This window comes from Myiozetetes cayanensis, unplaced genomic scaffold, assembly GCF_022539395.1.
Source record: "Myiozetetes cayanensis isolate MyiCay16 unplaced genomic scaffold, myiCay2020 scf30, whole genome shotgun sequence".
Classification (NCBI taxonomy): Eukaryota; Metazoa; Chordata; class Aves; order Passeriformes; family Tyrannidae; genus Myiozetetes; species Myiozetetes cayanensis.
This window is the reverse complement of record NW_026087522.1, coordinates 1,207,177-1,232,297: the sequence shown is the minus strand read 5'-3', so window position 1 is coordinate 1,232,297 and position 25,121 is coordinate 1,207,177. Positions and strand designations below refer to the sequence as shown.

The following is a 25,121-nucleotide window of genomic DNA, read 5'->3' as shown; positions in this document are numbered from 1 at the left end:
TCTATCAATACATTAAAATAATTTTTCTGCTATATAGATAATTATATATTTAATTCTCTATATAACTGCTATATAAATATATATATTTAATATATATTTTAGGCAATTATTGGGCAGGGTTACAGTCCTGCTTGTGTTGTTTGGTTAAAGAGAAAGGACTGACAGTGACACTTTTTGAAGGGCACTGAAGTAAAGCTGGAAAATGAGAGAACCAGATGTCCCTGAAGGAATGCTGGGAAATGCTTGAGATAAAGAGAAAGGGGGGAAAGAGAAAGGAAAAAAAAAAAAAGGAAAAAAACCCACCTTTAACCAAAACATCCCAGAGGATATATTTTTTTTTGAGGTTCTGTGTCAACAAGTGACACCGACACAACACTGGATACTTTTTCTCCCTCCCTTTTAGCAGAGGAATTTTGACTGAGCAGATACTTTGTCAGCATCAAGGAGAAGGGTTTTTACTGGCAGGGCTTCAACTGTAAAAGTCCTCCTTCCTTTTCTTCCAGGTACTAAGCACCCCTGTTCCTGAGGAGAGGGGGGACTTGGAAAACATCTCTATTCAAGACTCAGAATCCAACTTACAAGCTGAGGACCCAGGGAAATTCCCAGCAGCCACAAACTCAAGGACCACTTCAAGCTGTCCACAGGAAAAACTTGAGATCCATGGCATTAACATTTAGATCAGGGGTGGAAAGGAGACACCTCTCAGCTTTATCATCCAAATCTGAGTTTTTAGTTTTAGGTTCATGTGAACATGAGAATCCCAAGCTTCATCTTTTCTAAAAAAATTTGAAGCTTCAAGAACTGCAGTTTCTTACAGAGACTTAATAAATGTGAAAGGAACCAGAAGCCCAGATATCAAACCTTTGCAGTTTCACTTTTTTTTTAAATGGAATAATTACATCCACGCTCCTCATAATATCCAGTGCTAATTGCTTTGCTGAACGGGGATCCATCTGAAATAACTTTTTATCAACGTTGCAGAAGAAAACCTGAACACACCTCCGAAAAAAAAATAATTTAAATCCATTTTGTATTGGCACCAGCACTCTGGGCTTAAAGGGTCATTTCTTTATGCCATGATTTGGTGAGTTCACTGTGCCCTGCCTTTAAACACCTCTTTAATTACCTTTCCTCTTTTCAAACTCTCAAGGATCTTCCTCCAAGGTTCGGTTTGGAAAAGGAGCACAGTGCAAAGGTACCTGGTGCTGCTGTGGTTTCCCAGCCTGGCCCTGGGGTGCAGAGCAAGGCAATTCTTTTTTTTTTTCCCTTTCCTGACCCAAATCTCCTGCACAGAACTGCAGAGATCAAGGCGAGGACCCGGTGGGAAAAGAAGGGAGTGGAAAACTTTTCCCCTGGAATGAAAAACCACAGAGAGAGGCAACACCTGCAATAATCAGGCTGAAAAGCAGCTCAGAGGCAGAGAGGGTGGGGGGCACGAGAAATGTGCAACATCATCTCCACTGGTGGCACATCCCACGGAGAAAATCCACTGGTTCTTTGAGGGAAGCTCTGGGAACACAAGGGAAGGACTGACAGGGGAGCAGCTTCCTACAGGCTGCACCCAAAATTCATCCATGCTCTTGGTTTATTATTTCTTTTGGTAATATATATATATATATAAAACCACTTCCAGAATACCTGAACACAACCTTGCTCCTGCTGCAGTTAAGTGAAGATTTGACAGGGATTTGGGCCAGATAAACACCCAAACCCACAGCGTGTTGTGTCACGGGATGTTCTGAGTCAGAAGGGACCCCCGGGGATCATCGAGCCCAACTCTCAGGTGAACAGCCCATTCAGGGGACTGAACCCATATAAACAGTGGTTGTTCTCTGCTGTGATAAATAAAATAAATCAATTCCAATTCAGCATCAGAAATGCCATCGTGTGGGGAAAAAAAAGTGTCCGCCAACTCCTGCCAGTGGCAGCCACCGGGAGCTCCTGAGAGGGGCAAGTGATTCCAAGCCAGCACAGAACAATCAGTTGCCACTTCATTTTATTTCATTTTCTTGAAACAGCCTCTGCAGGAAGGCACAAACCCACGCAGGGAAGAGCCTTTTGCCTAATGGGCTCCCAGTCCCTGAGACTCAGAGAAGCTGAGTGCTTAAAAACAACTCAGGAGCCACAGTAAAAGATAGAAAATTATTGCTTCCTGTCATGGCCAAATATTAAACACAGCACACACCTAATGGCTCTATCACTCCCCAGGGAAGGAGCTTTATGAACAATAAAATCCCAGCAGACTTGCACTGTTTGGACTTAGAAGCCTCATTATGGGCTCACTGATCCAACACAATTTACAAGCTCCGTGGACTCCACTTGAAGGGAAAGCCACCAAATGGGGAGCTGTAAGTGGGAAGCCCACGGAGAAATCAGCGTTTCTGTGTGAAGGGAATTAGCAGGGGAGGTGGGGAGAAAAGGAAAAAAATAAAATGAAGGGGAAAGAAGGCAAAAGAAAGGTGGGTTGGGTGGCAGCAGCGTGTTAGAGATCCAAATCAGGGAGAAAAAGGGGAATATGAATTACAGCTGCAGAGAGGAAATGCAGTTCCAGGACGTGCTTGGATTCCACTCCTCACTGTGTCACAAGCTCTGCCTCCTACATCATCTTGGGCAGCCCATGCAAACCCTTAATATCTTTAAAATTACATCTCCAGCTGACTTTAGGAAGCTTCAGATATCCATTATGTATTTCCCATCCCAGCCTTGCCTTCCTTTTATAAGGACTTTGGGTGATGTTGCAAGCAGGACAAATGATTTCATACCCTTTCTGGAAGCAGGAAACACTGATTGGGAGGATCTGAAAGCAGGGGACATGTGAATTGGGAGGAATCCTTCAGAGGTGAAGCTCCAGCTTCAGAGAGGCTGAAATCCCGGGATGTTTCCAGGCTAGAAAAATCTATGAGACCCCACCTCCCCAAGAAACAGATGGTGAGAGAAACACCCATGGAAGGGATGGACAGAACCAAAAGGTTCAAAAGGAAAGCGAGAGGCAGCAACAAAAAGAGGATGGGGCAGATGAAGTGACAAGTCCATAAAATCAGGTCTAGACAGAGGCCGAGAGGAATGCAAAAGTGATAAGGAAGAGCATCCCAGGTCATAAATACACACAGGATGCTTTGATTAGGATGCAAATACTCTGGAATATTGGCAGTTTCGCTGGTGAGGGCAGATGGATCCAGGCAGATCCATTTCCAAAGAGTCGTGGAGGTCCCGTGTCACACAGGGCTGCTCTGCACGCCCAGAATTCCTTCTGGGCTGTTTGCACAGAGACTTTCTCCTCAGCCTCTATTCCCAGAGGTGCTTCAGTTCATGGGAAACTCGTATCCCATTCCCCTTTCCACCACTCCCAAAGCCATTGATTGCAGTGGCTCCTCAGGCTGCTCTCCCTGTCCTGGCTCTGCAGCCCCTCAACCTCCTCACCCTCTGAGCACAACCTGCAGCCACTTCTCCTCCTTGCAGGGACAAAGTTTAAAAGGGAACCAGAGATTTTCCTCTACTGTTGTTTGAACTCTGCTCAGATCTTTGCCTTGCTCAGGCAGGATTTACCCAGCCAGCACCATCAGTGTTTTTATCTCAACTACAGCAACAGCTAATCTAACAAGGTTGGAATTCATCCATGCTTGTGTCCAAACTGCTCTCAAGCATCATGCAGGCTTATCTGATTTATGCAGAATTGCTAAAATCCTTTGGGTCTTGTCTTCTTCGGGCTTATTTTCTTAAGGCTTCCAGGCAGTAGTAGAAAATAGTCAGATTATATTCCTTTAAATTGTATAATATGTCCTTGCTTAGACTTCACCGTGTTTCCCTTGCAGTTCTCCAACCAGAACACTGTGCTGGCTGTTCCAGTTACAGATTTAGTGGGGCTAAAGGGATCAGTGTGGGTTGAGAGTCCCACCAATTACATTTTTCTTTTTCCCTACGACACATCCCAAAAAAAGCATCTCTCGGGTGAGGTGCCCAGGATGGAAGGGCTGCACAGTCACAGTGACAGCACATTGGTCTGGTTCCACAGAACAACAGTGGAAAAGCAGGTCCCAGTTCTGATTAATTCCCTAATAAATCTGTGCAATCCCCACTGTAACAGCAATGGTTTTCCACATCTCCCCTGTATTCCCACACATCAGTTCTCAGCACTTTGGGTTACCAGAGAAAGGCAGGTACACACATGGTTTAGAGTTAAACAGAGATTCTGCCAATGGCTAGAAAAATGCAGGGAGCAGAACCCAGGACTTCCAGAGACCAAACCAGCCCATTTTCCTTTTTCTAGCGCACTCAAAAAAGGTGTTTAAGCTCCTTTTGACTCGCCAGCTTGCTGGAAAATCTGTTGTCTGTCGACACAAAATGAAAAACACCAAGTGACACAAGCTAGTCTCCAGTTTAGTCCATTTACAAGCTCTAAGTGTTTGTACACATCAAAAATTTCAAGATGTTTTGGACAGCAAACTAGTAAAGAATTTTCTTTTTGCCTTAAAGAGGGGAGAGGAGGGGGAAAAAAAAAAAGAAGCAAACAAACAAATTAGGCACGAAGAGAAGCACTTGTCAAACGGCTGGGATGGTGCACTTTGAGTTACTGACTCCCCACAAACATCCAGTCTACTAAAAAATTCATAAAGGGACAGATGGCACAACAGCAGCTCTTTGCAGGAGAGCAGGGTTTAGCAGGGAACAAAGGACTTGGACTCCCCAGGACAAGAGGAGGGATCATTGGAGGTTTTTGGGGGCTTGGAAGGGGGGACTGGAGCACACAGGGAGCTGAGTCGATTGTGGCTCCTGGTTTCACCCCCAGAGCAGCAACAGATTGGAGGTATTTCTTGCAGCTTGGCAGGCTCAGGAGGAGCAGGGAGAGCAGAGCAGGGCAAGGACAATCAGACCCTGCCACGGGGGTTAAATCCTCCTGGCAGCACAGATAGGAAAAATCACAACAAGAGCTCCTGTGAAAGGGCCTGAAACCACTTTTCACAGGCAGGTAATTTCTAATGCTTGGCATGAAGGGGGAAACTGAGGCAGGGATTTGTGTGACTTCCATCCATGGTGCCCTGATTCTGCAGGCAGGGATGGACCCCCACGGCCCAGGAATGTAATCCGGGCTCTTTCTGCTCCTTCACAGGGATGCTGACAAGCTGCCAGCTGTGCTCGTGGCTTGGAGTGTTATTATTTTTAAATAATAATCATAAAACCCCCTAAATTCTGGCAGCAAGTGCCAGCTGAGGGATGCTGCAGTCCCCCACCCAGTGAAACCAGTGTGCCCAGTGCTCAGCTGGTGCCAGGCAGTGAATCCCCTCCGACCCCACCCACCCGCCCCACCATAAATAAATAAGTAAAATGTGGTAACAAAACATGTTAAATAAGTAAATCACAGTAAATAAATAGGTAAAATGTGGTAGCAGCACACATTAAACTCCTTACAGGACAGTCAGGAAGAGTTTAGGATAAAAGTAGGAGGGATTGGACTTGGGGTCTCAGGTTGTGAAAGCATCTGTGCTAAATGTTCCAAAGATTATTTCTCTCTATTAGAGAAGGGGGGGAAAAGGCAAAAAAAAAAAAGGTAAATAAACTGTTCAGCCAAAAAAGGCACCCAATTCTCCCCAGGACCTTGGAGGCTTCAATTAGATCACAGTCTCAGTAAACTCATTAAAGCACCAAGAGTAACAAGCACACAGAAGGACCTTCCCTAAAGACCTGAAATCTTCAGGAAACACAAAGAAAATAAAAATCAGAAGATGGTTCCCATTTGATGAATGGGGAATTTCTATCCAAAGCCACACAGATCACCTAAAATGAGAGAGAAAAGCTGCAGCAAAATGAGGAATTAAGCTAATTTGCAGCATCGGCGACCTCTTAACCCGAACACCAAGTTCCTTGTTATTTGCACAACTGGGGTGGGAAAGGCAACAAACCAAATGATGATAACCTAGGCTTGAGAAAATGCAGTTTTCATCTGGAAGTATCATCTTTAAGAGAAGGAGCTTCCATCCTTCTATTCCCTTCAAATCCCTCTCCACGCTTTCAGTGAAGGAAACATCAGCACGCCGAGTTCACGCTCGCATTTCCAGGAACTACAAGGAACTTCAACTTGAGCCGTGAGGGGGAGTGGGGAAAAAAAAAATAACATTTACATTTCTGAAGTCTCTTAAACCTCCCAGTTCCAGTGCTTTCAGTCCTGGGCTCCAGGGGAGCTCCGTGTGGCTGGGTTTTAATGTCTGTAAGGGCAGGAGATGAGCTGTGTCATCGCTGTGAAAGCAGATTCTGGTCAGATTTACCTTGCAATTCCGACTCAGAACGCCACAAGAACCTAAATACTCCAGTGTGCCCTACAGATCTTTGTCTGTGGGAGAAGGCACACGCCAAATATCCCTGAGGAAGCTCCTCTTTCTGCAGAAACGTCCTCGTTTCCAAGAGCGAGTGGAAAAATAACTCGCAAGGCCCTTCGGATCTAAATCCAGTCCCCGGAGCAAAGGTCGCTGCAGAAATGTTTTATTCAGCATAAGAACTTTTTTTGGAATTCTTTCAAGGGGAAGGAAAAAAAAAAAAAACAAAACCCAACAACAACAACATGGCTGACATTTCTTTCCCACTGAACTGTTCCTTCCTTTCCAGACAGGGATCCAAGTCCCCTGGATTTGGTGAGCACCAAGGAGCTGTGTCTGCCCCCAGCAGTGAACAGGTAACCCAACACAACAATCTCAGAACTGGTCATTTTACATTTACCCATCGTTTCAAGCAGAGGAAAACCACCTTCATTCCAGTTATTACTTATAGGAAACCTGCAGTTTGTTTTAAAATAAACTAAAAAAAAAACACACCATGAAAGAAATAACGGACTGGAAATCTTATTTAGTGACCCACACGATCTCTGGGGGTGCAAATTGCATCTCAGAAATGCAATTCCATCAGCTACCAAGTCCTTAAGCATAGAAGTTTTCCTTTAAAGAAGCCATATAAAGCCCCCTCCCCCAATTAAATAAAAGCAGTGCTGTTTAACTGGGTGAAGAGAAGGAGATGCACAGGAAAAACTGCACACAAGAAGGAGTCACTTGCTCGATGCTGCACTATGGGATAGTGGTAAAAAAAAAGGAAAATATTCAGCTTTTATTCACCACACTGTTCACTAAGCCATGTCACCAGCAGAGAGCAGGGCAGATTGGGAGCCACTGCCTTCCTCTGTGGCCTCAGTCTGATTGAGTGACTGCCTTTAAAGCCAAATGGAGCAGTTTTATCAGGCTGCCTCCCCTCTTCACCTCATCTGCCCTGACTGAGCTGCAGATTGCACTTGCAATCGAGGCACACACACAGAGGGGTGAAAGGGGAGAACCAACACACACAAAAATAAAGTGGCATTTAGGACCTGGTCAGGAAACTGCCCCCCACACCCCCACAAACAGCCCAGCTCCAGCTCTGACCCCCGAGCTCAACCTGTAAATACAGAATTGAAAGGGAAAGCCATGGGGGCAAAGGGAGTGGAAGAAGAACCCCATCACAGCAGAGTTCCAAAATGATTTTGATTTTACCAGGATGGAAAAAATCAAGGGAACCATTGCAGATCTTTATTCAAACCAGCTTGACCCTTGTGAACGCCAAAGAAAACTCACAAGCAATACCACGACAAATAATGCTTATTAGGCTGGAGATGGAGCACACCAGACACAGACAGACATAAAAACTGAATCCACAATCAATCCACTCCAGCAGCAACTCTCCACTGGCCCCCCTCTACCAGCTGCTTCAGGGAGAAGCAACTCTTTCAGCAGTTACTGCAGAATAATCTGGGGGGAAACATTTCCTCCTGGCTCTTCCTTATTTACTGTTCTCCTTCTGGAGCCCCTGCTTGTTGTGCTCCTTTTTTTCAAACAGCTCTGCCTATCCTGATTTTTCCTGTTTGAAACCTTTCTGAAGCTCCACATCTCAGAGCCAGTGACTTCCACGGGCGAGTTTTCTTACACCAAACACGACTTTTAATGCACCAGGTCGGGATTTAGCAAAGTGCTGCTCCCCCCCTGTTGATGTCACTGGATAAACTGGCAAGATAACCTAAATCTGAGTAATATTTGAAGCAGCTGTTCTATTTAAAATTGTCCACAATCCCCAGACTGCCAGTTTTAATCCCCCCACCTTGATGTGTTGCACCTTTTGCCCTCGCCCCTTCCTTCCTGCCCACCTTTCTACAGAAATATTGTTCTTTCCTTAAGGAACATCACTGAAGCTGCCAGGCTGCTCCAGGCTTTACCTGCCCTCAGTGATCCAAGTTGGATCACATTCCTGGAGAGCAGAAAGTATTCCAGAGGCACACACGGAATATTTGGCCCCCGTAAAAACGACACACGTGGAACTGGATTTAAATAAAAATAAACATCGGCTTTGTCAAATGGCAGACAGTGACAGGCAACCAGAAAGAACCTCAGAGTGGGAACAGCAATCCTGGGATGTTTTTTTTTGGGAGAACAGGAGGGTTCATCTCCTACCTGTCGATGATCACAGGGTCGGACGGAGTCTCGTTTCTGTTGCCACAACTTTTCTTCTCACAGCACCGACTGCAGGGGGAAAGAAAACTAAAATTAAAGACATACTGCCAAGACCTTAAGGTGAAGCACGTATTTATACACTTTTTATAACAATAATATTAATTAATTTAAAAAATAATATAAAAATCGAGAGACAATTTATTTTTATTTTAATTTATATACCCATTGGCATGGGTGGTGCCCCTTGCACATACAGCAGCTGAGTAGCAAAAGTTTAATAGACTTTAAAAACAGTCCTTGCTCTGAAAACAAACAAAAACTCACAATTTTAATGATTTGTGGCAACACAAAAAGCTGTTTGAAGATTGAAGCTGTTTTCATGCTCAAGGAGGGTGTTCCAACCAAAGCCAGCACGGGAAGGGGAGGATGGAGGCACCCAAAACTTTGAGAAGACTCTTTTAGAAGCCCAATATCCCTCAAAAGTCACCAAAAGATCAGGTTCTGCCTTAGGTTACACAAATGTCCTTCCCAGTGATGTTTCACTCTGCAGAGATTGTTCAAATTTACACATATGAAATGGAGGAATTGTTTAGGGGTTTGAACAGGGCTGTAAGAGGTGCTGAATATATCCACAGAATTCTCAGTGCAGACTGAATCCCAGAGTTTTCCAACCAGGGAGCAATTCCAAGCAGAGGAATTAAAAATAAAATTTTAAAAAATAATAATAATAATTTAAATAAAATACTTAAACTCACTGAAGGCAGGATGAAATATAAAGGTGGCTTTTTCTTGGTATGCCCAATATTCAACTATAAACACCTAAAACAAGCAGTTAGCCAAAAAAAACCTCTCTCTGATGTGAAAAATTCCAAGTGCCTGCATTTCCTCCTGCAGTTCCAGCGTGTGCCAGGAAGTTCCCAGGTTGGAACTGCCCAGCAAGATGAGCTGGAAGTGGCAGATCTATTTGAATAGATCAGCTCTAAGTGTTTCAACATTCCTACATTCCCTCTGCCTCAAACCTGCACTTATTCATTGATGCCAGTCCTTTTAAAATAAAAGGAGACACTAAATATTTAAAAATCCCTGGGGCAGCCCCTGGAGCTGCTGTAAATTGTTAGGGCTCCATCGACTTCAGTGCAGCTCTGGAAATTCATACCAGCTCAGAATATCCCAGCCCCTCCTTCTCCCAACTTTATTTTAAGGGCATCTTCCATGTATTTCCCTGCTCTAATAATTGTTTATAAAGGATGGGGTATTTTTGGACCCAAAGCCAGGATGTGAGATGTTTTCTGAAGAAGAAAATAAGAACAACCCACCCCCAAAAAAAGCAGAAAACCCTCTCAGAATAACATCAATTTGGCATGTCCAGTAGAAGGAGACATCGAAAATAACACTGGGAATAAATGCCTTGCTGGTTTATGTGTCCCTATAATAAAGCAACCAGAGGAACTCAATTTTTTAAACATTTCTGTCGTGTTTCCTTCGTTTTTTTACAGCTGAAGCAGCAGTTGCTTCCCCTCCCTGCCATAAGATTAAATAAAATACCCTTTACTTGTGTAACTCTTGCAGGTGGCTGTTAAAATAATTCTGATTGCACTGCGCCCCAGTAACGTTCAAGAATCCACCAGCAGTACCTGAACCATTCCTTGGCAGAGGGTTTTAGGATGGATTGTGTGAGATTGGACATGTCTGGGTTCTGCAATAAGTGCATCTTCGTTTATTTTGATTTTCATGATTACTGCAGTTCTGAACTTTACACTTGTAATATTTAAATGCTTTCTTTCTAAAACTGTGTCTTGCAGCTAAAGTCCTCCAAATATTCTACCAACACCCACATTCTTATCACTTTTGGGTAGGAGATTCTTCTCAGAGCGACGGGGTTTGTTCCCTTTGCCTGTAACACTTTCAGAGCCCAAATACATAGGAAAAAAAAAATTGAATTAGGGAGAAGAGTCGCTTGCAGTGAATGATCAGGAAACCACAGCGAGACTGAGGATGTTCCAGCCCAACATTTCAGCAGAAGAGCCTCTCAGATCTTTAAATCCCCATTTCCAAGTGTTTCACCTCAGTATCCACCACCAGCATTGCCACTGGGTTTGTTCCACGAGTGCTGCCTGTGACACAATTGACTCCTTCCAATTCCAGTCCGTGCCAAAAACCCCAAACTCTGGTGGTCCAGGGTCAAACCTCCACTATTCCCTTCGAGCAAATTATTGGTGTGACTTCCCCAATATTTCCCTGTCTGCTACAACGTTGGCCTTTAGAGATGCTCACTTGCTTAAGATGAGCATCAAATCTGAAGACTTCTGTTTTCTGCACCTTTTATTGTTATACTTTCTCCTCTAATTAGAACTATGTGATGAAAACAATGGTTGATGTTACCAAACCAAAGCCAAACTTACACCCTCCCGCCCGCCTAAAACGGCTTTATAAATAAATAAATAAATAAATAAATAAATAAATAAATAAATTCAGCCTCCCGACACCAAAATTAAATAATAAATAAATAAATAAATAAATAAATAAATATCTGTCTCTAATTTCAAACTCAAATAAGCTCGCAGCATGGTGGCCTTTGTTTTGTTTTCTTCTCCCCAACTCCTCCCTGCAATTGCATAACAAAAGTGTCTAAATTCACACCATCTGGCCGATAAAGACACGGGCCCCAGCGGCCGCCTGGCCCAGCTGATTAGAGCTCCCGTCTAGTCTGAGCCTTGTGGCGAAAGTCACAGCTGTGGGGCTCGCTCCCACTCAATACAACTCTGTTATTAGCCAGCTGTAGGCCTGAGACTACTTCTGTTCAAATTATAATACCTTTTAACCCTCTGAGCATTGAGGGCATAGGGGGTTGCTGGCAGCAGCATAACAAGTACTTTCCTCGCGGTGGATAATTGGGAGAAAGAGAAGAAGAAGGAGAAGAGAAGGGGGGGGTTTGGTTGGAGGGGGTGGAAATAAAGTTATTCCAGCAGAGGAGAGTGTTTACCTTGATTTCCAACCTGGGGGGGGGTTGTGTTATTCCACACAAACCCACCTAATAGGGGCAGTGATGAGAACACTGCCAATGTTCCCAAAATAGGAACATTTCAGAGGGGTAGATAAAGAAATAAATAGAGCTGATTATTGGGAGCTGAGGGGTGAAGTTTACAGGGGGGGGGGGGTGACAGATTGGTGCAGCCATATCAATATTTAGACAACTTTCCTGCTAAGATGCATCTGTCACTGACTGAGGGGGGAAAACGCTGAGTTTTGGGTGCGTTTGTCTCTACAAAGCAAAAAATATCTCTGCCTGTGGTTATAAAAATCCATCCCCCCCAAAAAAAAACCCTAACTTCAACCAGTGGAAGAAGAGCAGAAAGACAGACAGACCCTTCTTGTTTTTCCTTTAAAAAGCAGGAGGCATCAACTTGGACAGCAGGGTGGGTACAGGGCATTAAATTTTTATCTACTGCTCCTAATGCGAACTAAACCGGGGGGGGCCCTTAAAAAATTGATGCCGCCACTTAAGAGCGACGCACGACGAGGGAGGTTTGATTGTCGTGCTTAAAAGAAATGAAAATAAAACGTCAAGTTTAACAGGAGCTGGGGGTGTTATTCGAAGCGATGCCTCGTTCAGGGCACGCCGGAGGAGAACGCGGGGCGTCGGAAATCAAATGTCTTGATGAGGTTACAAGAATTCCTTTGATTTCCCGCTCTGATCTGTGTTTTAACGCGGCAAGGACGTCCCTGGGTTTGCAATTCTTCCCTGGATAATCTGGCAGGCAGGAGAGTTCAGCCTAATGGGGCTAACAGGTTAGATTTGTAGCTTTAAACTGATCACAGATTGTGTGTTTCCAGGCATCAGGTATCTCAAACAGAGCTTTTGATGCCATAAAGGCAAGGACAGGAGGCAGGAGAAGAGCCAGATGGATTTTAATTCCAACAAGTCCGGTTGGGTGAGAAGATGCTGAAATATTTTAAGCTAGAACTGCATTTTGGGGAAGAGATGAAGTGGGGTTGGTCACTGCTATTTTATTATCACAAGCCACGGTCTAATTGCACAATGCAGGTTTTTCTTCTCTAACGCCCACCTAGTTAGAGTGAAGACGTTGAACTGCATGGATTTATATAAATATGTATATTTAAATACATATAAAAGTTCTAGGTGTGCCAGAAAGTAACTTGTAGACCTCTGATCTTTGTTGCTACATCTACAGGTCCTTGCAAAGCCCATCCTCTGTATCAATCATGTGGGATATACATTGTGTTTGGGTGTAAATATGGAAATGTTGGTCAAAAGCTCATTATTTTTTTTTAATCAATGAGAGCTAAGCACAAGAGATAAATAATATGCATAAACTTGATTCTTACTACATAAAGTAACGGAATTGTTGAAATAATTAAATACCGAAACTGAGACTTCCCCTTGACAAAAGTTCTGCCCAAAGAAGCTGCTCTTAACTTGAAAAGTAAATAAATAAATAAATAAATTGAATAGCAAACTGCACCATTAAAAGAAGCAACATTCAGTCTGAAAACTTAAACCCTCTCCCACCAATACAAGAAATCCCAAGCCGTGTTTAATAAAGGCCAAGACTGGGGTTTGCCTCTCGTTTCATGAAGGAACATTCTATGCACAATTTAACATGCTTTAATATAAGAACCCTGGCTGTTTGCATTGTTATATGTGTTGAAAAAAATTTCATTACACGAGGGCAGGAAAAGTAATAAGTTACCATGGAAGCACGATGTACATGCGTGGGGTACATGTAACTTCAGACTTACACAGATGTTATTAAAGACATCCTCGTTTTTACCCTCTAATTTATAATTCTACATGCTAAAATTGGGTGTGTTTTCATTAAAAAGTGGAAGCCCCCTAAATGTTGTTGACATGTGTAAATAGGAAGGGTTTGTGTTTTGGTTCGAGGGGTTTCTCTGTTGGTCGGGGCAAAATTAAAGAGCATTGATGATGTTCAGTTTAACTGAGAAAATTAAGATAGTTCACCAAAGAAAATGTCACCAAACTGCCTTGTAGTTTCCAGGTAAAAATATGGAAGTTAAACTGCTCATTCTCATCAGGTGAGAAGGAATTTTGGAAGAAATCAGCATCTAAAAGTCTCCATTTAAAGAGCACATGCAAAGGCCTGGTTTAAACAAAACCAGCACAGCTGTGGTTGCTAAATCTCCTGCAGGGGGAAAAAAAAAAAAACACAACCAAAAAAAGACATAAAAAAAGGCAAAACCCACCCCAAATATCTGTTTTGAGCTCAAATCAAGTATTACCCACTTGTAAAAAGAAAGCCTTCCTACACAAAGAACTTCCCTGAGTCAACAGAAAAGCAAGTAAATGAGAAAAATTAAACTCTTCCTACCTACAGCTTCATCAGAAAGGCCTTTTTGGTGTCTAAGGAAGCAAATCAAATCATCTTACCTGCACATGACCTCATGGGTGAGCAGCACTCTGCACATCTCGGGGTTCTTGTTCTGTCCTTCATAAGTTATGGGCTACAAAAAATAAGGAGAAGGGGGTAAGCCAGGAACATTATTTATCATAATATTCAGGTGTGAGGGGAAGGGGTTTTTACCACTGCCCAGGCAAATAAATACCTTCTCCCAAAGCCTTTATGGGCAGGGAAAAGAGCTTTACACAAATATTGAGGCAAAGGGGATAAAACCTACAGTCCGTGGAGGGGGGAGGTGGAAGAGACTGAAGAGCATCACTTTTCAATTAACCTCAAAACCAGGTGTGTAACAGAGATGAACAAGAGGGAAAAATGAAGCAGAGGAATGAAAGCAGGCAGGGAGATGTTGGATGAGGAGGGACAGGATAAGAGGGCACATCCCTGCTCTGCTCACCTGCTTGGTGACCGAATCGATGAGCCTGACATAGAGATCCTGCTCGGTCCTGACTCCTGCAGCGAGGGAGAGGAGGAACAAACAGCGTCGTTACAGGCGCCCTTCCCTCAGCAGCAGCACAAAACCATCTCATTTTAATATTAAACCTCCACACTTCACCTTTTATCTTCATTAAACGCCCTCAGCCAGCCCGGCTGGTTTGGTTTCCTGAGCCCAGGTAAACTCCAGGGCCCATCCCAGCACCGAAGGGGCCTCATGGAAGGGGATTTCTGGGGGTTTTAGGAATCAATCCCAACCCCTACAGCCTTTTTAGCCTTTTTTACCCCCGTGCAGCCTCCAGGAGGGGTCGGGAAGGGGACTCACCGTTGCTGTAGAGGAGCTGCAGTTTGTAGTGAGTGCCGTTGTTCGTCTTCTCGTTGCCTTGTTCCTGAGAGAAGGGGGGAATGAAAGAAAAAAAACCCTTCCAGAACTTACACTTGGCACATTTAAAATGCAGAATCGGATAATCGTGATGGAAGTGACAACAAAGTTCATTAAAATTCCAGGAGGTGAATCCCACTGATTGGGGTGTATTAACCTTCCGAGTGACCCAGGACAAACTACAAAATACTGCTGACATCTTTTCCTGTAGGAGTTCAAGAACTTCTCTCCCTCTCTTACTTGCCATTATGCTCTCAACTTTTTCAATGCACGGAGAAGAATTTGTGCATTTCAAATATAAAGCAGTGGGAAAGCTCAGTGAGTTTGGGTTTTAAGGTGTTCATTACTTTACAATAGTGTTATTTGAAGTCATTATTGGTATTTGTTTCCTGAGGGTTGTGTTACAGGGATGTTTCTTGCTTGTATGGGGGTTTTTTTACAGCAATTTCCTATGAGATAGTTAGTTATGATTCATAATTTTTAAAAAATCCTGTCCATGGCTAAGAAAAGAATTGGGAAAAAAAAATGCAAAGTGGTCAGGACACGGATTTAAAATCCAAAATCAAATGCTTTTCAAGTCCTGCCAGTTATCCTGGAGTCTTAAGAAATACATATAATCAAACTCAACAGATAACACGACATTTTACAGGTGAGATTCCACTTCTATTCAGGTACTAATAAAGATCTAATAGGTACGAAAAAAAGGGTGCATTTATCCCCTATGAATTTTATTTTATTTTTAGTGAGTGCATGAAATTCCCACTGCGTTCCTGATACAACAGTGGCTCCCGAGCTTTTTTTAACTACGGCAGCACAAAGAGGGCAACAGCTCCAGGAAAGCACCTGAACCCCAAGCTGGTTGTGTTTTGTCAGGGGGGACAACAGGTATTACAAGTTCTCAGCTCAGTGGGGAAGGGAAGGGGTTGGGGGGGAAAGATCAAATTTGGAGAGGAGAAGAGGAAGGAGAAAAGGTAACGAGCCTTACTTTATCATTTTCTACAAAGTCCACAAAAGCTGTCCTCTCTATTTCCACGGGCTGCCCCTGTCTGTCGTAGAGAGCCAGAACAAAGTGAAAGAAATTGGATTTCCTCAAGTTGGAGGGTGGCTGCTTTTCAAAGTGGGCTCTGGACAAAGCTACTCCGCTGTGGAGGAAACACACGGGATGGGGTGAGGGGAGAGGGGGGGAGAGACAAAGACATTACCAGGTTGTGCAGCAGAAACAGCAAAACAACAGAAAAGGCAGGACGCGCTCGTTCCGTCCCCGGGCGGGACGGGGCTGTCACTGAAATGCGAGTCCGGCTTTCCCCGCTCTCTGTACCCGAGGACAGCAATCATTTACAGCCCCTCAGCGTTAAATAACTTATTGCTAAAACGCATGGAGCGTTTTCCTTCCTCCTCTACCTATTCTCTCGCCTGTCACGCTGGCGGCTGGAATGCAGCGGGGTGGGAAGTGGCTGGAACTGTGTCGGAGAGTCTGGAAGTGCTCCCTGCGCATCCCCAGTCCCTTTTCCTGCAGGCAGAACTAAGCGACCTTAAAAAATCTTTCCTACAGGCACCCTGTCAACTCGAGGACACGCACATTTTGGATAGGAACAACTAGTTTCGAGCAGAGCAGCCACTTTCCTCAGCAGCGAAGTTTGCCTTCAGCCACTGACTGACTTGAACCGGTTCCCGGGACTTCAGTTTCTGATTTAAACGGAAAGAATTTAGAGTCGGGTTAATCAGCCCTTGCCCAAATCTTGTCCCTGAGTGCAGCAAAAGCAGTGATGTTTTCCCACGCGTTTCCCGGCTTGGAGAGATTCAAATGCTTTCGCTTACCCGCAACATCCCTCACCGCAGCTTTATTTTGTCACGAAACTAATTGTAGCTCCCTCTCCCTAAAGCCGGCTCCCACTTACTGCAGAGAAAATAGGTGCACATGAGCACCTCTTAATAGAAAAATAGTTACTTAATAGAAAAACTAAACGTCTGACAGCCTAGTTAGGAGTCAGAACATCTCTGTTTTTCAGTCCCCAAAACAGCTCCGCTGCCCTGACAAAAGTATTTTGACTCTTTCGGAGAACTGCAGATGTTTCCCCGTGTTTTCCTTGCCAAATAGGGACAGTGTGAACTCACCACATCCGCCACAACCGCACCTAGTTTGGGGCTTCCTCTCATTCTGCGTGGAAAAACTCGCATTTCTTGGCTATTTTTTTTTTTTTTACGAATCTCTGCAGAAAAAGCCGGCGATGCCACCGGGCAGCACCACCTCGGGCTGCACCTCCAGCGCTCCCGTGAATTGGAGGCTTCTCAGGAGCCGTTCCCTTTTACTTTCGGTTTCCTCGAGAATAAACCTCTTCCCCCTCGGTCGTATTTATTGAAGGGTCTATCGACATTCATAAAACTCTGCTAACTCCTCCCATGGCGCTGGGAAAACCTCGCTCCCGGATCAGGCCGTGGGTGGGGGCACGGATGGACTATTTCTAAAACGTCCCTGTTTCAGCTGAAGTCCCATCTGCTGTTTCGTGCCCTTCACCTTGTCTGTCTCCCTACTAAATAAAACCCGACTTGTTCCCGGGGTTCCCAATTTAGCCTTCCCCGACGCTCCTACTTTTTTTTCTTTTCTTTTTTTTTTTTTTTTTCCCCCATTTTAACTTATTTTTTTAAGGCTATTCAGAGACCGGGGGGGAAAATAAAATATTTAGAAGGGTTTCGCCGTCTTACCCCTAACGGAAAGAGACTGAAATAACTGTCCTGGGAAGAGAAAATAAAAGAGGGGAGCGGCGGGGGTGGTGGTGGGGAGATAACCCACCCAAACAAGTAAAGAACAAACAGTTTCGGGGTGTTCGGGGGTATTTGGGCTCAGCAGAGACCTCTCGGACACTCGGGCAGGTGCTGCGGGCAGAGGGATGCCCGCGGGGCTCTGGGGTGTCTGTGCCCTCCTCTGCTCACCCAGCCCCTGCTCTGCCTGCCCGGCTTGGTCCATCACCCGCCTTGAACCCACGGGTGAAGATTTCGGCAAAGGCCACGGCGAATTAAGTCGAACAAGATGGGCAGGGGTGGGTTGCGGGGAAGATTTACATTTTGGTTAATTCTAACTTGGTCCCCTCCTGTCTGGCTGCGTGACCCGGGGAGCGGGATGGAGTGTCCTGTATCAGTGGGCACAACCAACCAACCCACCCACCCCCAGCATCTTCCTTGCGCGGAAAATGAAGGAAGGATCCCATCTCGCTGTCATCTGAGCCCCGCACCGGGTTTTAGGACTCCTGATGCTCTCCGGTTTTTTGGAGCGCTTCTCCCTCGCTCTACAGCTACCACCTTCAATTTTCACTGACTAGAGGAGAATGGGAGCGGGACAGAAAGGGGGAAAGTAAATTTAATATCAAATGCAAACAACAAGGAGCAAAGAAAAGGCTTGTAAAAAAAAAAAAAGAAATAAAACGCAGGGGGAAAGTGGGGGAGAAATAGTCACGGTTACCTTTGTGCTGCTACGTTTGCATCCACAACCCCAACGTTTCTGACCCAGGACCTGACGGAATCCATCTCAGAACCTAGAGATTTATCTTTCAGAATTGGTACTCTTCCCAAAGTATCTTGAATCCCAAACATTTAAAAAGTCTATTCCAACTAGCAACAGTTTCCTTTCGGGAGATAAGGGAGAAGGGAAGAAAAAAAAAAAAAAAAGAAATACAAAAACGACGCAGCCTTTGAGTCTGACACACACAAATCCCAGGAAAAAAAATGAAGTTCAGCTTTGAAACCAACTTCTTCTGCTTTTTCAACGCTAGGTGTTTTTAACGCCTTCAGACGGGGGAAGAAAGTTTTTCCTCTCGCCGAGCAAAAGTTGCGCCGGTTCAGCCTCGCCTTGGTACCACCATCCTTCTTGGCGCGCGGGGAGGAAGGAGCAAACCGCATCCACCAAACCGAGCGCCGCTAACGAGGATCACCTGTTTCTCGGCAGACGCGGGGAGAGAGGATTGATCGCCGCCTAATCCGGGAAAAGGGAGAGAGGGGAGGAAAAAAAAAAAAAAAAAACCAAGGAAAACACAAAGCAGGAGGGGGGGATAAAGGGGCGGAAAGGCAGAGAGGGAAGGGAAGGAGCAGCTCGTGGTTCCCCCCGCGCCATCAACGGGTTACACGGAGGGAGCGGGAGCGCGCCCGGAGGGCGGGGCCGACCGCCCCAAAAAGGCCTTATAATTTGCATCCCGCGTCGTGATTGGTGAGAAGGGATGTTTAGCCACACCCAGCCGTGTCTAGCCACGCCCCGCCCCGCGTGGAGGAGCCCGCGATGGGGGGGGAATGTCGCGATAGGGGAGCGGGATATCGGGATGGAGGGGGGGGATGATCGCGGCAGCCCCGAGCAGGACGCACGAACTGGGCTAAAGCAGCGGGGAGCGGAGCGGGAGGAGCGCGCCCGGTGCCCGGCACCGCGGAGTCCATGGGCTGGGAACGGCGGGGATGCGGCGATGAGGGGGAAAATCGGGATGGGGTACCGGGATCGGGGATTGGGATAGGGGAGCGGGATGGCCCCGCAGCACCGCGCAGAACGGTCCTGACACTGAACTGGGCTAAAAGCAGCAGGGCAGGAGCGCCACCGGCACCGCGGAACCTGAGCTGGGGACGGCGGGTTTGTCGCGATGGGGTGTCAGGGTGGGCTGTCGCGATGGCCCGGCAGCACCTGCCACTGAACCCATAAACCGGGCTGAAAGCAGCGGGGCCGGAGCGGGAGGAGCATCCCCCGTGTCCGCCGTGGCACCGCCGAGCCCGGACAGGACAGCCGGGGGTTTATCGTGATGGGTTGTGGGGCTGGGTTATCGTGACAGGTTACAGTGCTGCGTTATCGTGACCGGTTACAGTGCTGGGTTATCGTGATGGGATACAGGGCTGGGTTATCGTGCTAGCCCCGCACAGAACGCCCAAACTGGGCTGAAAGCAGCGGGGCCGCAGCGGGAGAAGCAATCGCGGCGCCCGCCCCGGGCAGGGGAAAGCGCGGGTCTATCGTGATGATTTATCGTGATGATTAGACATCAGTGATGGCCCGACAGGCACACAGCGAACGGCGCTGCCCCGGAACGCGCAGACTGCGCCTCCAAAGCTGCGCTCGCTGCAGCTCTGCCCGCGCTGCGCTGCCAAAGCCGCCGCACGGGGTTAGTTGGCTGCTTGGCTTTCGGGCGCGGGATTTAAACATAAAAAGTGCTCGGAGGGGGCGAAATGGGCCCGCGGGGGTGGTGGGGGGGGTTGTAGGAAGGGGCTGCCTGCAGGGCAAGAGCCAGCCCGGCACTGCGAGGCAGCCGGCGGATCCCGAAGTTACACCGCGCGAGCTGTCAGACATCGCCTTAAAACTTTTTATAACATCCCGTGAAGGCAAAATTTCCCATTAAAGGAAACTGGAGCTCGCCCCAGCCCAGCCCGCTGTGACCCCGGACTATACCTAAGCCTGCGTTTATTTTAATTTTTTTTTTTTGAAACCGCTCTGCCTTGGCGATATTTTCCTCCCGGCCCTTTTGTATTCTGATCCGTGTATAGATCTGCCTCTGAAATCTATATAACACCAACGCGAAAACAGATTTCAAGACAATGAATGCAAATCTGTGCTCAGAGACCATCTGCCAGATGAGGGAATCAGATGTTCGGTAGTTAAAGGGACAGCGCAAGGATTTCCTTGACTCATTATGTGTAGCTCCTCTCTTTAACCTGCTTTGTTGGGGTTTTGGTGGGTTTTTTTGGTCTTTTTTTTTTTTTTTTTTTTTTTTTACGGGATAGAACTATAATTTCCATTTCAGAATAAATCCGGACTCCTTCCATCCACGTTCGCCCGCGTTTCAAAAAGCCGCCTCTTAAATACTACGTTATTCTCATGGAGTTTCACACAGTTCTCTCCAAAAAGAATCGCAAATTAAAATCTTCCCATAAAACTTTCATAGAAATGTATCCTTAATTCAGGCACGATTGAGGGCAAAGCCGGGACTCCGATTTATCCTGTCTACACAAGTGACAGACATGGTATTGGATGAACTAATACATCTCACCCAATCTTTGCGCAGGGAAATTTGCCATGCTAACCCACCTCCCCAAATTGATAAATATGCAGGAAGTGATTTTGCCAGGTTAGCAAAAGGCGAGCCTGGCGTTATTTTAGCGCTGGAGAGCAGCAACCAGCAGTTTGACGGTGCTACAGAGGGGAGGCCGGTCTTTCCAGATACGATCTCAGCATCTCGGAGATGCCATTTCTCAGTCCTAAAAAGCCCAATCCAACCAAACGGGGTAAGATCTATTAAAAAAAAATAAATAAATAAATAAAACAGTGAGAAAACCACAGCGTGTGAGATAAATACACAGCGATGGGAGGGCATATTGTGGTGATTTTTTTAACCATTTCGCCATAGGCGTGGATACGTTTCCTCGAATGAAAGCCCCTTCTTTGTCCTAAGATCGTTTTTGGCGATGCCACTCCGACAGTTCCTGCGTTTATTCTTAAACCCGGAGCAGGGACGGGGAAGGGAGGGGGGCCGGAATTCCCACTCGGTGTAACCTTGGCCGAGGAGATTCCCAAGGAGAGAACGTTCCCTGAGAAGCGAAGCCTCTCGCTCCTGGGGATAAAGCCGAGCCTGTCCCTGCAAGGTCGGGTCGAACCCAGACGCTCGCTCAGCCCCAGCCCGGTGGCTCCAGACCCCCGGGACGGTGCCAGCGCCGCGAACAAAGGGGGCTCGTGTGCCGTGGCCCCGGGGGACCCCCGCTTTTAGGGATTCATGGAGGGTCAGAGGGCAGGGCGCGGGTCAGAGGGGATGCGCTCCCCTCGCCCCAAACAGCTGCCACCAGAAATCTGCACACAAAAATGCAGGGATTCGTCCCCTCCCGGCCCTGGGATGCCCTCCCCACCATCCCGGGGGGCTTTGGGAGCAGCGTGGGGGTTGCACCGCGACCCCGGACCCGCCGTCTCAGCGCTCCGGGGAGAGGAAGCGATTTCGGGGACATAATTTGCTTCCCCCCTCCCTCCCCGCCTCCCCAACTAAGTTTCTCGCCTTTAAGACACGCTGCAGAAGGACAGGAGTCCTTAAACACTTCTGAAATTACGGGCTCCTGCCCTAGATGCCGCATTTCGAGCCCAAATCGTGTTTAAACCGAGTGAAAAGCCCGTCTCTCCGACTCCTCAGCTGTAAATTCGCCCGGTAAAAGAAGCGTTTGTACCGGCACAAGCGCCGATAAATCGGGGTTTGCGCTTTGGAGGTCCCCGCGGTTCGGCTCAGGGAGTGGGATGCAGGTAAAAGGCACCGCGGAACTCCGGGAGGGATGAGATGGGGGGGGAAAAAAAAAACCTTCCATCCCCGGCGAGGACACCCCGGTAAAGAGGAGGGATCCTCCAGCAGCGCATCTTCCCTGCCGTAAATACAATCAGAGGCACAAACGGCAGCCGAAGGTTTGGGGAAGGGGTTCTCGGAGCCGGGAGCGGATCCGACCCCGCGGTTCTCCCCGGTGGGAGCGGCGGGGGCGGCCGCGGAGCCCCTTCCCGGGGTGGGGACGGTGCCACACCGGGCACCCCTCACACCCCTCGGGCTCCCCGCAACTTTCTGTGAGTGGCTCCGAGCGATTTTCTTCCTCTCGACTAAAAATAAAAAAAAATAATAATAAAATATTAGAAACCCCACAAAGCAACCGGTTCGGTGAGCGCTGATCGTTTCCTTCTGGAGGGAGAGCTGTTCCCCTCCAGACTGCCGGGGTCAAAATGACAGGTGAGGCAGTTTTTGACGTGGTAAGGGGATGCTCGTCTTTGTTAGCGGGTTTTTAGCGGCGTCTTTTCCCCGCACCAGAGTCAACTTTCACTCCTCGGCACAGCTCAGCAACTCCCAGCAGGAAGAAATGTATTTAGGAGATAATACTTAAGGCATTTTAAAGCATAACCTTAAACCACTGCTGTCTCCTCTCACGTTTAAGGAGAAAAGTGTCAGTGGGAAAGTTAAACTGCGCCTAAAGACGACACTCAGAAGGCAGAATTTAATTCTTGTTCCATTTAATTTGTGAGAATTCACCAGCCTTCAGGTGTCTCAAGGGAACGGATTGTAGGTTAAAATTATCAGCGTCGGAATGGAGAAGGATAACTAATCTTCGCCCCATTCATCCACTAATCTCGCTGGAAGGTTCATTTTTCCAGCACACCTATACCAGAAAAAAGAAATGTGCCCTTTAGAAACGTTATTTTAAGCTGGTAGCAGCTTCGAGTCTTAAGTCACCCGTGTTCGAGCACACATCAATCACATTTGGGCACTATAACGGTACCTGACCAACAAAGAAATCCCCGAAAATAACTTTCAGGAGCTCAAGACGAGCATCAACAAAAGATTTACTTGCACGGGATACCCCGAAACAGGAACGGGGCTGCAAGAAACAGGAACAGGCTGAGCCCTGAACTGAGGAATGAGGAGCGAGTGGAGGGCACTCCGAGCTCCACAGACAGAGCTGGATTAGGAGTCTGCTCTGCCTGATGCAAGACTACTCTGGATTTACAAGGCTCTCGATTTAACTGCAGTAAGAACGTACAGGACTTAAGGAGGAGGGGGGGGAAAAAAAAAGCTCCTTTAAAACGCTTTTAATAGAAGAGGCTTAGAGCAGTTCAGGTGCACACAGCTAAATCCTGAGAGCAAATCGAGTTTTTTGGCTGTGAATGGAAACTGCAGAACAAGGACTAAAGCGCTGGAGTGCTTTTGGTGATGGTTATTTTGAGCCTGGTTTTAGACAATCAACCCACAGGTTCTCTCAGAAAAGAACTCCTCACCTGGTAGCTGGAAAAAGTTGAATGGTATAAAATATTTGAAACCCCCAAGTATAAAATAATTGATCCTCATCACAGACCCCCCTACACCCCTCCCATTCCATCAGCAAATAAACAGAAACCCGGGTTTACAGCTGTAAAATCGTGAACTCTACCTGATCTCTGCCTCTTTCTCTCCCCCTGCCCTCTGGCACCACAAAGACACTTTTTACTGGAGGCAGCTCATCAGCCCTCCCGAGCAGAGAGCAAAGCAAGGCTTTCAGACTTACAAATGCACAAGCAAACGTTTAATAACTTCTTCTCCACCCCACCTTTCCCAAAAGGGAGGAAATATTGTATCCATCAGATCCCCTTTTGAGTCTCCTGTTCGTTCCAATAAGTAGGCGCTTTTTTCTCTAGAACAGAACAACACATCTGCAAAGGTTTTATATCCAACCTTTTTTTTTTCTTTTTCTTTTTTTTCCCCTCTTTAAAAGATATTTTTTTACTGCCTTTTGCCTAGCACAGCTTTTGGAACACGTCAGCAAATAATATTTTACCGTGGGGAGAGTATGTTCCATTTTATTTTATAATGCAGATTCGAGAAGCTGGAGCACTGGAGTTTGTTTTTTTAACCACATGGAGGTTTGAAGCAACAAGCACATTCAGGAAAAACACTTGAAGAGGGTGTATATTTGTGCTGGGATCCTCTCTCTCACTTTGCACTTTATGGAAAGCAATCAAAGCCAACTTTTCAATGTGTCTTTGTGTATAAACTGTCCAGAATATTCACCAGGAAGGGGTTTTAGGTTATCCCAGCCTTTCTAGGTCCAGGTATGTACTTAAGATCCCACTCCAGCTGTCAAATAGGGTCTCCACAAGCAGCTGGATATCAAAATTAAATTAATTCATTAATGTCTGAGCCAAATAAAAGTGGTGATACAAACGTTGTTACTCTGGCACTTAACCTGCTTTAGTCACTCAAGTGGTCTTACAAGAATTCCTTGACAATACAGACATGCTTAACCTCACGCTCAAACATCTGCACAGTCAGGGCCTAATTTTTATTTCTTGACTCCACTGAATGCAGCTCTGCCTTAAACAGGTGTCTCACTTTAATTACATGAATAGTCACTCTGAAGTGATGCCACAGGGACACTCTGCCTGCTCAAAAAGTCGGCAAGCCTTGTGGGATAAACCCCTGATTTTTTAAAGGGTTTAAAAACATAAGAGTGGCAAACACCTGCTAATTTCTGCAGTTCTCCCCTGCAGAAATTTGGATGCTCTTAAGTGGCAGGGATATAAAACTACTTTAATGCCAACCAGCATTGTAGCAGGAATATGCAAGCTGTGTTTAATTCCAGATCTGCCAGTTTTGCCCAATGCATAGAAAAGGAAGGGGGGCCACATTAGGATTGGGAAAATATCTTGGTGATGTTCCACAACCACAACACCGATGATTGCAAAGTTTCCTGTGTCTTCTTTTAAAGCACTTGGTAACAGAAACACAACACCCAAGAAATCTAATCTAATCTGACTATTTCTACCTTCTTCCAGTAAGGTAAGAAAGATGCAGCAGAAAGCTCAGGGTGTTACAATCAGAGCTTTACAGCCTTGGAGAGACAGCTCAGCTCTTCTCTGAAGTACATTAAATAAAGAAACTTCTGGTTTATGCCCCATAA

General features: G+C 46.2%; 1 protein-coding gene across 1 annotated transcript in view; it reads right to left on the bottom strand.

Moving 5' to 3' along the window:
• EBF2 (EBF transcription factor 2) overlaps positions 1–18,684 on the bottom strand; it is a 110,786-nt gene extending 92,102 nt beyond the window's left edge. Inside the window, 6 exon segments of the mRNA XM_050325689.1 lie at positions 8,460–8,528; positions 13,870–13,943; positions 14,295–14,350; positions 14,658–14,721; positions 15,700–15,856; positions 18,172–18,684. Of these exon segments, the coding sequence (XP_050181646.1) occupies positions 8,460–8,528; positions 13,870–13,943; positions 14,295–14,350; positions 14,658–14,721; positions 15,700–15,856; positions 18,172–18,302 (551 nt within the window). The 5' untranslated portion in view covers positions 18,303–18,684.
• Positions 18,685–25,121: the final 6,437 nt, after the last annotated feature.